The sequence below is a fragment of the Pinus tabuliformis genome, chromosome 7 (assembly GCF_031772625.1).
Source record: "Pinus tabuliformis cultivar Carrire ecotype Pingquan chromosome 7, CPIR1, whole genome shotgun sequence".
Lineage (NCBI taxonomy): Eukaryota > Viridiplantae > Streptophyta > Pinopsida > Pinales > Pinaceae > Pinus > Pinus tabuliformis.
This window is the reverse complement of record NC_142293.1, coordinates 1,426,631,824-1,426,648,395: the sequence shown is the minus strand read 5'-3', so window position 1 is coordinate 1,426,648,395 and position 16,572 is coordinate 1,426,631,824. Positions and strand designations below refer to the sequence as shown.

Below are 16,572 nucleotides of genomic sequence, written 5' to 3'. Positions count from 1 at the left end.
AACTGAAGATTCACTCATAAATAACTCATGCATGTTAGTTCAGAGGAAGACCCAATTGAGATTACAGTTTAGGCACAGTGTACTATCAATTGTAAAATTTTCCGAGTTGTACAAATGGTGCATGCAATCAGTAGAAGGCCTATGATGGATTGCGCAGTTGTGGTGAGTGATTTTCCCAAATAAATATGGGCTAGTTCCCTTAGGGATTGTTTAAGGAAGTAGGGGCTTGGAAGGCTAGGAATTTGGCTAAGTATTGGCCAAAGGAAGTCAGTCAGGTAGAGGATAGGAAATACTTATGCATGTTGAGCTCAAGGTTGATCATAGCATATTTTATTCATACAAGGCTTCCCTGTGAAGCAGAGAGATAGATTGTACTTGTGCATCAATTGTTCGGGTTGAACAAGCATTGTATTTTCTTCTCAGATATTATGGTTAATGAAATATAGATAATCGAAGTTTTTATAAGTTACTTTCCCTAGAAAAATATTGTGTTTTGTGCGATTGAAATTCTTCCTTTTCTACTTAATGTTTTCATCGATCAATTTTTGTTTCTGCTGATGAGTAGAGTAGATTCTTGTCTTATGTTTTAGCATATCACATAAGTTGTTGAATCTACAAGTAAAAATCTACAATAAGTACAGACCCGAATTATGGTGAAGATATACCATAGGTTTGAGGTACTAACCCGAATTATGGTAACTTGTTGATGTTTTTTATTTACCATGTGTTAAAGTTGTTTGAATAGATTATGGTAATTGATTGATGCTACCAGTTTACCATGTGTCACATTTTTGTTGACCTGATTATGGAAATGATTTGTTATAACCTTTACTTAGAGAAATTCGTCAACATGAGAACGTTTGGATAATCATTATGAATACCTCCCTAGCTAAGAGGGAGTGTCGAATTTTGTAGCTATGGCCAGTCTTCATAATTAATATTTTACTCTTGATGTATTTGTAATGAATATAAATAAAGTTATTCATGCTATTGTGAAAATAAGAAAATATATTACATGTTATTAATTTTGGTTTTGAAAAGAGAAAATTTGAATTTTGAAAAGCACAATTTTTGGCTCCAAAAAAGTCAGGTTGACCCACCCCCTAGTCAATTCAAATCCAATATAGAGGTACCCATTTGGCTCAGCATAATCACTATGTGTGTGTGTGTGTGTGTGTGTGTTAAATTTGACCTCCCTCTAAGAAAGAAACTCGATCCATCTGAGCAAAAACGAAGAGCCTAGTATGAGGCAATCAAAGAGCCTAATCAGAGGCAAGCAATGAGTAAAATCCGAGGTTAAGAAGGAGACATATCCAAGGCTATAATTTTTTTTATCCAAGGCACAATTTCTGTTAAAAAAGAAGGATGTATCTCTAGTAATGAAGATGAGTTGCGGGATCAAAATCTTGGGTGTATATGGATGAGTTACACGACCAAACATTTTTTAGGTATGACAAGCTGCAGGACCAAAATTCATCTATGAAGAAGTAGGCTGAAATTCTAATCAAGCTTGTCTTGACTAAGAGGTAGTATGGCCTAGGTTTGACCTAGATATATTGTTGGTCAGTTTGACATTGTGTTTGACTAATGTATCTCTGTTGAACTTGAGGATTTATCTAAGGAAAAGGTTGTTGGGTTTCCCTATGTGGGTTTTCCCGAGGTAAATTCTTGTGTTCTTTGTGTGGTTGTCTCTTTGTGATCCTAATGTCATAAATATTATATTGTTTATTCCTTTTGTGTAATTGCTTAATGATGGAATAATGGATAAGAATGTGAAAAATAAATAAATCATTAGAAGTAATTATTAGTGTTGAAGACCGTATGAAAAATAAACATAGACAACCTAGAATGGGGGTTTCCTAGGCCTAGAAAGGTGAGTAGTTGATGGGAGCCCATGTAGGAAAAATTTTGGATAGGTGGATTTCCCAAAATGGGGTTTTCCTGGGCCCATAAAGGTGAGTAGTTGATGGGAGAAGAAATATGTCCCACACTCACTTGGATGTGAGAATGAGGGGACTTGTTTGGTAAATATGGAGTTGGACTTATTACCTATGGAGATAGAGGAAGAAAAGAGTAACTATTAAGATAAATATTGGTCCAAAGAATTATGTGTTGAAATTGTGGTTTAATTTGATTTATTTTTTTATGATTAATCTCATAATAATCGTATGCATGTGATATAGGTGAGTTGTTCAACTATCCAATGTATATATATGATGTTGATCACAAGCAATATCATAATGATATCAATGCGGTAATATCAGAGTGATGCAGTAGAATCATAGTGGAGCTAAGGACTTTAGGGACTAGGCTATTGTGGTGACACTAAATCCCTATGATATGAATTGATCACCATGATTTATGCTATGAGAAATGTGTTGTGTTATTAGAGAAAGACATAGGGATTCCTTGGTTATAAGACTTAATCAAGACTCTTCATGTGTGAGGAAGCCTTTCCAAGGAATGGATTGCCTGAGGGACTGGGGAGACAAAAAAGGGGATGCTTGAAATTGGAAGTTGTGTGATTACGAGGAAGAGGAAGCCTGAGTAAATTGGTTTTCAAGGCGTCATGTGAATACTCATTGGGATTATAAATGCATTGGGAACATCCTAAAAAGTAATGAGATGAATTTTTTCCCTATGAAAACAATGAAGCTAGATGATGTGGTTGGACATGACAATTTAGGACATGGAAAATGTCAATGATGTGAGAGCTAAAGCTATAAAACTTAGTTATTATTTTTGTTCTTTTTTGTAGAACACCAAGGATGGTGTTCCTTTAAGGGGATTGGGTTTGTAACATCCCATGCATTGACTATTACTTTTGCAAACATTTAATGTAATTGTGACTCCAACATGGGTAACTGCTACTAGAAAAGGCTTGATTTAGTAGTTGGAATTTATTAATCAAAATTAAATTGAACTCGCTATAGAAAGGGACAACCAATGGATCGAAGCTTTGAGGGACTTTGCTTGTTTTGGATTGCACACCTTGAATAACCATACCATGTCGAATTAAATGCTAGAACCAACCACAACTATGACAATTCACCCCTAGAAATATTTTCTTTTAGAGTGACATGATTGGAGCCAAAATGGGTTGGCAACGTCATTGACATCTCACTAAATGAGAACATGGATTAGTATGGGCAGGAAATTCTCATTTTCCCCCCATCACAGATAAAGGAGACAATCATGGAGGAAAAGACACTGAAGAACCAAGGCATTGCACCATCTCACTCATGTGAAGAGATGCATATGAACTTCTACATATATGCACATCAACATTGGAATTAGGGTGGGATCACTGGGACTAATTAGAGGGTGTTTTTTGTTGTGTTAACTATTGTGGTTGTTCTTTGAAGCAACTAAAACCCCTGTGTGAGTCTGTGTTGCTAGTGTATTTTTTGAAGGATTGAATTTCAACAACTAATTGCTTGCCTTAGGTTGATGAATCACTTAGTGCTTATATTTTGGCTGAAGAACCACTTAGTGCTTGCCCCTGGCTGATGAAACACTAAGTGCTTGCCTAATAGTTAATTTTACCAAAGGGTGCTTGCAGTCATACTAACAAACCACTTAGCCCTGCTAAGTTCTTTCTAATTGGCTGATGAATCACCCTCATAGTGGATTTGATTCTTAGAAGCTAAACAACATGCTTGTATCCCTAGATTTTTGGTGTTACCATGTATCTAAATCTTAGAGAGTAAGCAAGTCACTAAGGTGCTTACTACCAAAGAGTAGTTGATGAACCACCTAGACAGTGGATTCCATCTCCTGAGTGTTTGAACCAACCATTGGTGTGAACTTATCCCTGTGCAAGCGTCTCTCAGACTTTGGATCCAACTTGGGTTTGGTCAACTATAAGAAAGATTGAAATGCAACTGACCTACGATTGGTTGGAGAGCGGAAGTCCCTTCTCTAGTTGTCAGTTGCATTAACATACTCAAATAAGTATCATGGTTATGCATTTTTTATTTCTGAATGTTGTTTTATGTTTGATGTGATAGTAAGTTGATATATGCTTATGTATGAATCATGATTGAGTGCTTGAGAGAATTGTATATCTGTTGTTGAAGTTGCTCTGTGTATTTATGGTTACATGAAAATTTAGTAGCATTAATTATGATGTAGAGTCTAGAAACTACATATTATTTCATATATTGTGGATTTATTAAAGATTTGGTTAATGCCGATAATGCTTATTATGTGAATTGCTAAGATGATTGTGAAAGATTATGATTACTTACACATAATAGTGTATGTTAAATTGGGTTTGTAATGTTCCTGAATAAGCAAGAAATTAGCATGTGAACTTATTGATAGGGTTTGTGTTATAGCTCCAAATCTCACTCTTATGGTTTGTGATGCTGCACTCATGGCCTAGGGCAACCCCTCCTTCCAGACCTGGTCCTAAAATTTAAAAAACAGTGTTTTATCCCTTATACGCGACATTGCCCTGAGTTAAACGCGTGTACACGCGGGTCTGTGTATACCCAACCTGCGTGTATGTATTAAAACACTTAAAAAAATAAATAATTCCTTATTTTCGGGCGAAGATCACGGGTTTTACCTACTGATCACCTGTTAGTGCCCGTGGCCCAACTGTTCCCAACCAACTCCTAACTAAAAAACTACTTTGGAGATGGTATAAAAAGACATCAAAGGGAAGGCCTAAGGGAGAGAAAAAAGGAGAGCAAGATTATTATGCTGAGATTTTCCCCTTAGACCAGGTCTGAAGTCCTTGGTGCTTTCTGCACTTCCCCCATTTTGCATAGGAAACCCTTGTTTCCATGTGTATTGGTGATCATTCATCTTTTATATCACCATTGAGTAAGACTTGGAAGGAGCTCTTGTTGGAGGCTTGAGGCTGGAACGAATCCGGGAGGAAGCTTTGCTTGGAGCCTGCTGAAGGTGTTTCAGGTGAAATCTTTCCGTTATATGTACTTTACTTGCCTTTATATAAAGAAACACGTCTTGGTTCCCGAAACAATCTTTCTTTGTGCTTATGAGATTCTTGTTTTGAATTCTTATGCAAGTAGTTACTCAAAGATTTTTATAACTAACTTTATAGCATGAAGATGGTTTATGGATGAGTATTTGTCCATGTACTGCTGTGTTCTTTGATTTGTTTGTTTTACAGGTCAAAGGAGAAGAAGGGAACTCCAAGAAGGGTTTGGACCCTAAAGGTCTTCTCGAACGTAGGACCTTAGGTACGTACCCTCAACATTAGAATTTGCTTACAGTAAAGATAATGGTTGTGTGTGTGTTTCTTTGAATAAGCAATTTTCAGTCTGGTAGAGTCTTAACCCAAAGGACCCTAGGGGTACTTTCCCCTCAACCAAAATTGGCGACTCCGCTGGGGAACAACACTCTTGTTGTTCCTAGTTTGGGTAGTCTTCAAGCCAATCAAGGCTCAGCCCCTATGTTTGTTGGCTCTGACTGTCTGATCTGTTCTTGAACTCTAAGCTTTTCCAGTTTTTTCAGTCTGTATTTTTTATTTTTCTTGAAAATCTTCAGATACGCTGTTTTGCTGGATTACAGAAGCGTATATACGCAAGTTTAACTAAGTGAACCCGCGTATACGCAGGTTTCCTCAGTTACAGTCGCGTGTACACGCACTCTGCATATCACTGCAGGCGCGTATATTATATAATTTTCAAGATTTATAAATTTTCTTTTTGCTGAATGTTTGTCTGGTGGTTTGGGTCAGTTTGAAGTAGTCATTTTCCAGTAATAGTCCTCTGTTTAACAAGGGGCATCTTGTTCTGAACTCTCTCTAATTATAAGGAGTATTAGTCTTGTTTTCGTTGATTGCAAGCGTCATTGTTTTTTGACACACAAGATTTCTGGTTAAGAATCTTGACTGCTCTGTTTTGGCAGAGTAGGAAGATTGGATTCAATCTTTGTGTTCATTTTGTTTTGGTGACCCTTTTGTTTGCTTAACGAAACCATTTTTGTGACCATTTGCTCCTTCGTTTCGGGAAAGTTGTTTGTTACCATTTTCTTGAAACTTGTCTTTTGATCTCTTGGACTTTCATTGCTGCTTTTGATTGTCAAGAGCGATTTCAAACGCATTTATTTTTGTTGGGTTTTCATCATTTGAAAGGTGTCAATTCACAAAAGTGTTTGGTTGCCTATTCATCAATCATTGGTGTCAGTATTTTTGAGAGCATTCTTTGAAAAAGACTTCTTGGCTTGATTGAAAGAAAATCTTTTGAAAGTTTTGAGTTTCGCTTTCTTAAACTTGCTTTTCATTTGATTTCCTTTTTTTCCGAAGTGAAAGTGCTTTGTGTTTATCTTAGAACTTGTTTTTATTGTTTGGACGAAATGATTGGTAACACATCATCTTCTATCTAAGCATTTTAGTGGCAAGACAAATTTGATAAGGCAACAACTTTCCTTCTTTGTTTTTAGAGTAGTCTTTAAATCTTGCATCCACATATAGTTCTTGCATTAGGATAGATTTGCATCCCTTTTTAGGCATATATAGTTTTGTTAGTTTTTGTGTGTGGAGTCTGAAAAGAAAAGGAAAATTTGTTTATATTAGAAGTACCTCTGAACCTCATAGAAATTGCTCTTCATCGAAAACAAAAAGTGCATGTGCATATAGCTAAGTTTTATTAATTTCTTTTGCGTCCATAAAACACCACAAGTTTCATCTCCATTACCTTGTGACTTAAAGAACAGCCTAATAAAATCAAGCGCTAATTAAAATCCACTAGAACTTTTTGTTTTAGTCAGTTACACCAACAAGTTTAGGATTTTAGGGCCTTGGATTAGGCGACTGGAGAGTTAACTCTCCAAGGCCACATAAAACGTCAAACATAAGAGTCTGAATAACGAGAGAAAATCCAATAGCGTTAGGAAGACCAGGAAAGCTCCGGATCTGGGAGTTAAGCACGAGGGTCTGTGAAGACAGGGAAGAGAGATACCCCCTCTCCTACTTGTCCGAACTTACCTCACGACTGTTCCGCTTGGCTTCTGCGACGAGTTGGTGCCCATAGTTGCCTCTCCTAGGTATCTACACAGGTGGCTGCGGAGGGGAATCCCGTGGCACCTGAGGTCGACGTTGCATCACTCTCGACAGTACTACTGGAGGGCACCCTTGCGAAGCTTGGGGGCTTGCACCGGCGCAGGCTGTTGTTAGGAGGTCAGCGTAACTTCCTCTGATAGCTTCGCTGATAGGACTGGGCCCTCATCATCCCAGACTATCTTCGGAAGGCCCCTTATTTCACTTTCTCATATTTTGGTGTCCGGTCTTAATCACCCGGAGCAGAAATACGTGGAAGTTGTTTGACTGGCTGTATCTTTAGGGACTTTATAGTGTGTGCTCTGTGCTCCTAGTTGGCCTAGCTTTTAATTTTTTGAGTCTTTAGTTAGATCATAACAAAAAATTCAAAGTGGCTGACCGATCTCCAAGACGGTCTCGAAGACTTCGTGGTCTCTCGCCACCAAGTTTAGAGCCTTCTCCTAGAAGGTGCAGAGGCAATACTACCGGTGGGTTCCGTCCCACGCCGGTTGACGCATCGGGGATTGATCCTCCTCTCGGGGACATTAGCGGCCAAGCAAGGCCTGGCACTTCTGAGCAAGAGAGGGACACTCCAGTCCTTTCTCGAGTTCGCTTTCAAGCGGAGGATAACATAGAGGTAGAAGAACTTTCAGAGTCATTAGTGGCTCCAAATTCTCCACTACCATCTAGTCATCCAGACGTATTACAATACGTCGGGACTCCGACGCATAGACCGTCAAGTCCAGGTTACGCTACGCGCTTACCATTCATGACCACTACTGGAAGCATGGCTTCTACGAGTGCTACGACTATGCAAACCCCTACATCGGTGCAAGGGGGAGGAACCATTTCCATCCCCTCCGCTTCCTTGTTCGGATCTTTTGCTAGCACATCTTTAGTGGGGTCTACCTCCATTCTGTCCACGAGTGGAAATGCCCAAACCAATGCTTTTGGTACTGGACTCTTCCCTTTTGGCACCCAATCACAGGGTATTCCATCGGTTCCGTTTAGTGCCGCTACGTCCATGATGGGCGGATCGGCTTCATTCCAGGGTTTTCCTTTCAGAAGTGGTCATATACCACATTCCAACCCGACGGTAGGATCCATGCCTTTTTCTTCTATAGGACAAAGCAGCAATCCTCTCCAAGATTGGAATAACCCTGGGGTTAGTAGCGTGGGAACTGGGAATTCGTTTAACGGCCAACAAGGGAATAGGCCGTACTCCACAGTTAGCATGTTTCAAAGTATTCCTCCCCTTGCTTCGGCTTGGAATCCGTATCAGGGGTTATCAACTCCCTACAATCCTTTAGGAGGAAACTTTGCTAGTTATGGAGGTTATACGGCAGGAGTTGGTCAAACTCCGAATTTTGCTGGACCACAAGGCTTGCCTTTTGGTTCAGCCGGTTCTATTGGTCACTTCGGGCAGCCTGGTGCCTCCCAAATTCCAGGACAATCTTTTCAGAGCTTTGGGAGTTCTGCCCACTCTGGGTGGAATCCCCAAGGTCCTCCTAGGCTTCCGTTTCTGGCAACGTTAAACTTGCCAGATCTCACTAAGTTAACAAATGACCCAATCAGGTATAATCCGGCCTGGCCTCCGGTCCCAACCAAACTCCCTTCGGACATTCCAAAATTCGAAGGGAAGAGTGGTGAAGACCCAGGCGACCATGTGACCACATTCCATTTGTGGTGCTCATCTAACTCCCTTATCGATGACTCGGTTAGGTTGAGACTCTTTCAGCGCACCTTGACTGGTAATGCGGCCAAATGGTATATAGAGTTGCCTGGGGGCAGCTTTACATCGTTCGCTGACTTGGCCAACATCTTCTTAAATCACTTTCAGTTGCCTGTCCGCTATGACGCCGGAACTGAACTTCTGGCCACCTTTCGTCAGGATAAGGCTACTCACAATTCCGATCACATTCAGGAATGGAGACGGAGAAAGAGGCTCATTAAAGCCGAAATTCCTCCGGAATACCGTCTCGAGTGGTTTTTGAAGTCTTTACAACCCAAGATCTCCAAGGATGTCTCCATGTCTGGGGTCTATTCTGAGGAGCAAGCCATTTTTAGGGCCCAACAATTAGAATTGATCTACTCTCAGTCTGGGATCCCACAAAAGTACTTGCCAGATGCTCCTGGATCTAAGGTTGATTTAGCTAAGCCGAAGCCAGGTCCACATGCAGATGGTATCGTTGGGTCAGTAGACACAACTACAGTGAACTTGTTGAATCAATTGCAGCAGTTGTCTTTGCAAACTGCTTCTAACAACCAAGTCACATTGTCTAATCCTCCCGCTTCCCAAACTTCTTCAGTTAATGCCGTCCAATCCGATAACCCCAAAGGAAATCAAAGTTCCAATGGGAAAAAGAAAGGACGTGGTAAGAAGAAGAACTCGGATGGGAAGCCCGATGCAAATAAATCTGGTAACAACGCTGGTGGTGGTAAAGGTGAGTCGAGAAAGAAAGTTAAGTTTCCTTGCAAATTATGCAGTGGAGACCATCTAACTCATCTCTACCCTAGGATTGAAGACGCTCAGCGCTTGTTAGGACAGCAAGGGACTTCTAGTTCGCAAGCTGTGTTAACTAACCTGTTTCCCCAAGGGCAGCAACTTCTTGTTGGCGCGAGTTCGAACCATGGGACCTCCTCAGGGGGCAACCAGGATGGGGAAAAAGCATCAAATGTTTTTATGATGGGTTCAAATGTCCATGTGACTACTCGGTCACGTGATTATGGTGAAGCCGAAACATCTAAGGATAAAACTGTTCCCGGAAGTACTGACCTTCATATTGAGCGACCCCCTGTTGAGACTATACCTCGGATACCGAAAGGTTCCGCCAAACGCGCGACGATTAACCCTAATGCCAGGGCCGCCCAGAATTACTCCATTGTGGAGGATCTGGCTCAAAGCCCGTGTGCTATGTCCGCTTTAGAGGTTCTCCAGTCGTGTCCGGCTCAGAGAAGTGCTTTACTCTCCGCAATTGGAGCAGTTGATCCGGCTAACTCTTTAGTGCTCACTTTTGACATGTTAAATGTCAAAAAGCGACTCCCTCATCATATGGCTTTTCAGATAAAGTCTACATACCGGAAAATCAATATTTTTCGCACCGTTATAGATGAAGGAGCTTCCACATGTGTCATGTCGATGTCATGTTGGAAGGCTATTGGTTCACCTTCGGCTATTCCTTCACCAACCGTCTTGACTGCATTTGATGGTCATTCTCACAAGCCGCATGGGATTATCCCGGCCTTTCCTATATGTGTTGGAGGGAAGGTCGTTAATATCGAAGTTGAAGTCGTAGATGCTAACCTAGACTATAATCTCCTATTAGGAAGGAACTGGGTATACGAAATGGAAGCCGTCGTATCGACTCTGTTTCGTGTCATTTGCTTTCCTCATGAGGGGAAAATCGTTAAGGTTGATCAATTGTACTATTCCCCAATCGATCCTCAAGTAAGCTCCGACTCTACTATTCCTTTGGTGGATAACCCTCGCCCGCCGACTGAGAATTTAGGAGTAGGGATGTATTCCTCATTGATGGGTACGTTTGATCTTCCCTCTCCTTTTGCAAAAATCAATGCTATTTCATCATCCAAGGAGTCTCCTCGAGAAGAGTTCTTCCGAACTCATTATTTTTCCGACCCTTGGACCTTGCCTTCACCTACGACCACATTAGTTGAAGGACAAGCAAATGGAATGGCGTTTCCTATATCCGCAGCTGAGCTTAGATATCAGTCTATCGTAGACTCTACAGATAACCACTCCACTCCTTTTTCTGAAGAAGAGTTGGATGGTCATGTGGCCCCAGCCTGGAGCCTAGATTCTATCTCTACCTTGGATTGCATGGATTCAATTTTACCTTCTGAAGAAGCAATCCTTGAAGTAATGATGGGTATAGATCAACCTTGGGAAGACTTACACCATCGTTCGTACTTTCTTCCTCCTTTGCAGGAAGTGGAATCTAGGTTTTCCGAGCTCTGTACTAGTGATGTTGATATGGTGTCGAACCCTTTGGCTCCAACACACATTTGTGCCGAAGGTAATATGTCGGTAATTTCAAAAATGATACCCATCAACATCTCTAGGGACCCTAACATCATTGAGAATATCTTCATCGGAATCGAGTGTTCCCCTGAAGAAATTCAAATCTACACCGGCCTCTTTAAGGAATATTGTGACGTATTTGCTCGGTCTTATGACGAAATGCCTGGCATTGATCCTTCTATAGTTCAACATGAGATCAAGACATATGAAAACGCGAAACCTGTTCGTCAAAGACTTCGTCCGGTTAACCCTAGGAAAGCAGCATCTATCAAAGCTGAAGTCCAGAAGCTGCTAAAGGCGGGTTTTATATACCCTGTTCCTCTTACCGATTGGGTTTCTAATCCAGTCCCCGTAGATAAAAAGCAAGGAACAATCCGAGTATGCATCGATTTTAGGGATCTAAATAAGGCTTGTCCAAAAGACAATTACCCCATGCCATTTATTGATCAAATTATCGACGAGTGTGCGGATAACGAGATTTTTTCCTTCATGGATGGTTTTTCAGGTTATAATCAAATTTCTATCCGTCCTGAAGATCAGCATAAGACAACCTTCATATGTCCCTGGGGTACCTTTGCATATCGAAAGATGCCTTTTGGTCTTAAAAATGCTGGAGCCACTTTTCAGCGGGCCATGTCATACACTTTCCATGACATCAAACATGTCATCGAGGCATACTTAGATGATCTCGTTGCTCGTTCTCGAAAGAGAACAGATCACCCTAGTCATCTTCGATTAGTCTTTGAGCGATGTCGTTTTTATAAAATCCAGTTGAATCCCAACAAGTGCGTTTTCGCGGTTACGTCCGGTCGGCTGTTAGGGTTTATTGTGTCCAATGAAGGGATTCGGGTTGATCCCTTCAAGGTTGAGGCAATAATTCAGTTGCCTCCCCCATCTTCACTTCGGCAACTTCAAAGTCTTCAAGGGAAGGCTAACTTCTTAAGACGGTTTATAGCAAATTATGCCGAGATCACTAAAGGGTTCATGCGTCTACTAAGGAAAGGAGTTCCATTTATATGGGATGACTTTGCGCAGCGATCGTTTGATGCTTTGAAAAAAGCATTAGTCTCTGCCCCGCTTTTGAGTCCACCGGATTATGGTAGAGACTTCCTTTTATATCTCACTGCAGTAGAATCAACCATTGGTATGGTTCTAGTTCAGGAGGACGATGCTCTCGCCGAGCACGTCATTTATTATTTGAGCCGAGGCTTAATAGGCCCTGAGCTTCGCTATTCTCCGGTTGAGAAGTTGGCCTTGGCAGCTGTCCATGTTGTCCAACGGCTCCGTCATTATATTTTGCTACGTAAAACTTTTGTCTTAGCGGCAGTCAATCCATTTCAATTTGTCCTCAGTAGGCGAGTGATTGGGGGCAAGTATAACAGATGGATAGTCATTTTGCAAGAATTCGATCTCGAGTTCTTGTCTGCCAAGTCTAAGAAATCCATGGTTTTTGCGGAACTTATCTCGGAGCTACCTTGTGGAGACGATATTGTTTATGAGGAAAGTTTACCCGACGAACATATATTCCTCATCTCTTCACAAGACCCTTGGTATGGAGATATCATTGTTTATCTCCAGACTTCAAAGTTCCCCTCTACTTTCTCCAAGGATGAACGTCACAAATTACGTCACCTGGCAAAAAACTATGTTATTGTTGGTGACACATTATATCGTCGAGGGGTTGACTCAATCCTCCGGCGTTGTTTAACCTTAGAGGAAGCAGAGTCCGTGCTCAATGATTGCCACAGCGGAGCTTGTGGTGGTCATCTATCAGGGCTTGCTACAGCCCAACGCATCTTACGTGCCGACTATTTTTGGCCTTCACTTTTTAAGGACTGTGTGGAAGCAGTCAAACGCTGCCACCCGTGTCAAACTTTTACTCGGAAGATGCGTGCGCATCCAGCTCCTCTTTTTCCCGTTGTCACCGTCAGTCCCTTTACTAAGTGGGGCATTGACTTTACGACTTGTAATCCGCCTTCAGCGGCGAATCACAAGTACATTATTGTGGCTGTAGACTACTTCACGAAGTGGGCTGAGGCCATGCCTACTTATAAGAACAATAGTGACACGGCAGCTTTGTTTCTTTTCAATCAAATCATCTCAAGATTCGGTATCCCAAAGGAGATTGTCACTGACCATGGCAGTCATTTCCAGAATCAACTGATGTCCGAATTGGCTCGTAAATTAGGCTTCCGTCAGGAGCATTCGTCCCCTTATTATCCTCAGGCCAATGGGCAGGTCGAGGCAGTTAACAAAACTCTTAAGACGATACTCCAACGGACGATCGATAAAAATCGGTCCAATTGGCACATTATGTTGTATCCGGCTCTATGGGCATACCGAACCTCCATCAAAACGGCTACTGGTTTTACACCTTTTCAGTTGGTTTATGGGATGGAATCCATCTTCCCGGACGAATGTGAAATTCCATCTCTTAAGTTGGCTGTTGAACTCCTTCCAGAGACTTCGAGTCTCGAAGAGTGCCTAGTTCACTTGGAACATCTCGATGAGCAGCGTCGAGACGCCGCCACGATGAATGAGGCTCATAAGAAAAGGGTTAAAACGCAGTACGATAAGTCTGTCCGTCCTCGAGTCTTTTCTGAAGGTGACCTTGTCTTGGTCTACGACCAAGATAAAGACACCTTGGGGGCAGGCAAATTTAGGCCTATGTGGTACGGTCCTTTCATTGTTAAACGAGTTTTAGAAAAAGGGTCGTATGAGTTAATCGACTTTGAAGGGAACAAGCTGGCGGAGCCCCGAAATGGGCTCTACCTAAAGAAGTACTTTGCTTAGTTCAGGCTGGGCAATGACTTCTTTGTACTTTATGTATATATTTATACATATATCGTCGAGCATTTTCTGATATCAGTGCTTTTTGGTCTGTTGTGGCAGGTGCTGATGGATGATTTGGTCTATTTTGGGTTCGTCGATGGTGCTAGTCGACACACTCGGAATCTTGCTTCCGCAGCTTGGGTACTTTATTATCCAACTGGTCAATTGATGGTATCGAGAGGCGTGTGTATCGGTCCTGCTTCAAACAATATGGCCGAGTATACAACTGTTATCAATTTATTATCCGAGGCAATCTCTTATGGGATCGACTCGTTGGTAGTATATCTTGATTCTCAATTGATAGTGTCTCAATTAAATAACATTTATCGGGTTAGGGATCCATTATTATATCGCCAATATTTAAGGGTGAGGTTGTTACAAAGATCATTTATTTACATTAATTATTTGCACATTCCAAGATCTCAAAATTGGTTAGCTGATTCTATCGCTAATCAAGCATTAGACTGGCATATCAATCATTCATCATCATAAAATCATGCATCAAAAAGTCAAACTGTATATATATATATATATATATATATATATATATATATATATCATAAAAGCGCCTCGAGTGTACATATGTGTGTCCAAAAATATACAAAATTGGGACTCAAATGCCCATAATCATGTCAGGCATATCTAATGCCTCGGCTCAGGATGAGCATCTAAGTATGTCACTATAGCATTGGCCACGCGCCGAAAGACGCGAACCCAGTCACGTGGCATGCCAACCACATGACGCTGCATATCCGGAGGAAGGTCCTCTATGGCGGCCATCGGTACTCGGCAGCTCAGTCTCGCCAAGTGTCGTTGGACGTTGTTTAGGGTCCGTTCCGTATCTGCAGCCGCCTCTTCGGCTCCTCGGCCGCGCCGTCTATGTCGTGGGAATCCGTCTGGTCGTACTGGCCCAATATCTGGAACATGATCATCATATTAGTCATTTGAGTCTCACCAAAAACATTTTTTCAAAGTCTACAATTATGTTTGAAAAATCCAAAAAATCATAAAATCAATAAAAAATTCTTACCAATCTCGCCCCATGCTGCATCCGGTGGTAACACTAGATCAGGATCTCCTCGGAAATCCAGCCCAGCATAGGGGTAGTCATCCACGGCGATGATTTGCTGCTCCCACCAGGTAAAGAAGTCATCGTCAAATGCATTCCTTGGGACTTCCCCACCCCCCAGACGTTTCATCAGGTCAGCCCACCGGCCCATGCGTGGATCACGTGGGCTACTGATGGAAATTGCTACCCTGGGGCGGAGTGCGGGAACCTTCTCGAAGAAGAAAGTGCACAAGATGGTTCCGAACCCAAAGTTCTTGGTACGTCCCCTCCTGATAGAAGTGAGTTGTTCCTTCATGTTGGCCAGAAGAGGAGTACACCAGTCAAACACAGTAGTGAGACAGTCCACTGCCACGCTCATGGTTACCTGTGACGCCTGATGTAGTGAGGATGATCCGTTCACTCGAGCTATGGTGAACAAGATTATCCTGAGTGACAAACTCGCCACATGTGGGATAGAGATCTGGCTCCCGACCTTCTGATGACCCGGGCAGTAAATCTGTACATAGTCATCTACACTGAGGCTATTCTGTGTCCTGCCCCGGGAATGTACTACCTCTCCCCTTCGGGAAAGGCCCGTGATAAAATATATGTCTTCCACTTCTATCCTGAGTGGCATCTGATCAATCATGAATGCTTCCTCATCGACATCCCAATAATCAATGAGCCTCTCGAGCAGACGCGTGTTCGCTTTCATATTTGGCAATTTGAAGAATTTAAGCAACCCGCATCCCCGTAGGGCATCTAATGCTTCATCATTGCCCATAACTTCACTATCCACGGCTGCGTGCTCTCTTTCACGCCATGTGATAGTCATCCTGGAAGAAAAAATCATTTTCATCCGTTAGTTTTGTTTATAAAAATAGTTCGCTGCGCACACGCGGGTTCCTATATACACAGTCGCGTGTAGGGCCATCGTATACGCGAGTTCAATATTGCCAACCCGCGTGTACGCCGCGAAGGAATTTTTTGCAAAAATCCAACGGTAAAACATCAACTAAAATTCCTAAAAACTATCACAATTAATTACAAGACAAGTTTAAGGCTTACCTAGAAGTTTTCGGCAAGTTTGAACGGTTGAATTGGTCACATGGAAGTTTGCTCCTTTTGCTCCACAATTTTTGCTCTCCAAGTCAAATGGTGAAAATGGTAAGTCCAAAATGCCTTTTATAAGTTTTGAAAATGCAAAATTTTTTCAAAATTTTATTTTGTTTGGCCTCATGTGACTTTTAACTTGGGAGCTTGGAATGCCGAGTTTGGTTTGTTTTTCAGGACATTTTGGACATTTTTTGACAGTTCGAGACGGTTCCATGACCGCTGACCCGTCATGGCAGGTATCGTGTTTTCACTGGCATATAGGTTAGGGACACCATTTTTCCGTTGCATTATGCATACTAGCCTCCATATGACTGATACATCTGCCGTAGGGTCCCCCCCCATCTTGTTATGGTTCGTAAGCCATTTTCACTCGTCGATTCTTTAAATCATGACACGATGGTAGAGCCATCCCTTTACATGGGCATCGTAGTTAGCACCTCACTGACATTTGTTGCCCATGCTGCTTCGTTTTGAGTAGGCTCGGGAGTCCTCTGTAGTCCCGCCATGACTTATGCGTTGAAGACT

The 16,572-nt window shown here is 41.9% G+C and overlaps 1 protein-coding gene across 1 annotated transcript in view; it reads right to left on the bottom strand.

Annotated features, from left to right (window-relative positions):
• Window positions 1–15,229, bottom strand: part of LOC149253030 (uncharacterized) — a 62,100-nt gene extending 46,871 nt beyond the window's left edge. Inside the window, exons 1-2 of the mRNA XM_089454347.1 lie at window positions 14,914–15,229; window positions 14,598–14,800 (exon numbers count right to left, since the gene is read on the bottom strand). Of these exons, the coding sequence (XP_089310473.1) occupies window positions 14,598–14,800; window positions 14,914–15,103 (393 nt within the window). The 5' untranslated portion in view covers window positions 15,104–15,229. The remainder of the gene's footprint in view (window positions 1–14,597; window positions 14,801–14,913) is intronic.
• Between the last annotated feature and the right edge of the window lie 1,343 nt (window positions 15,230–16,572).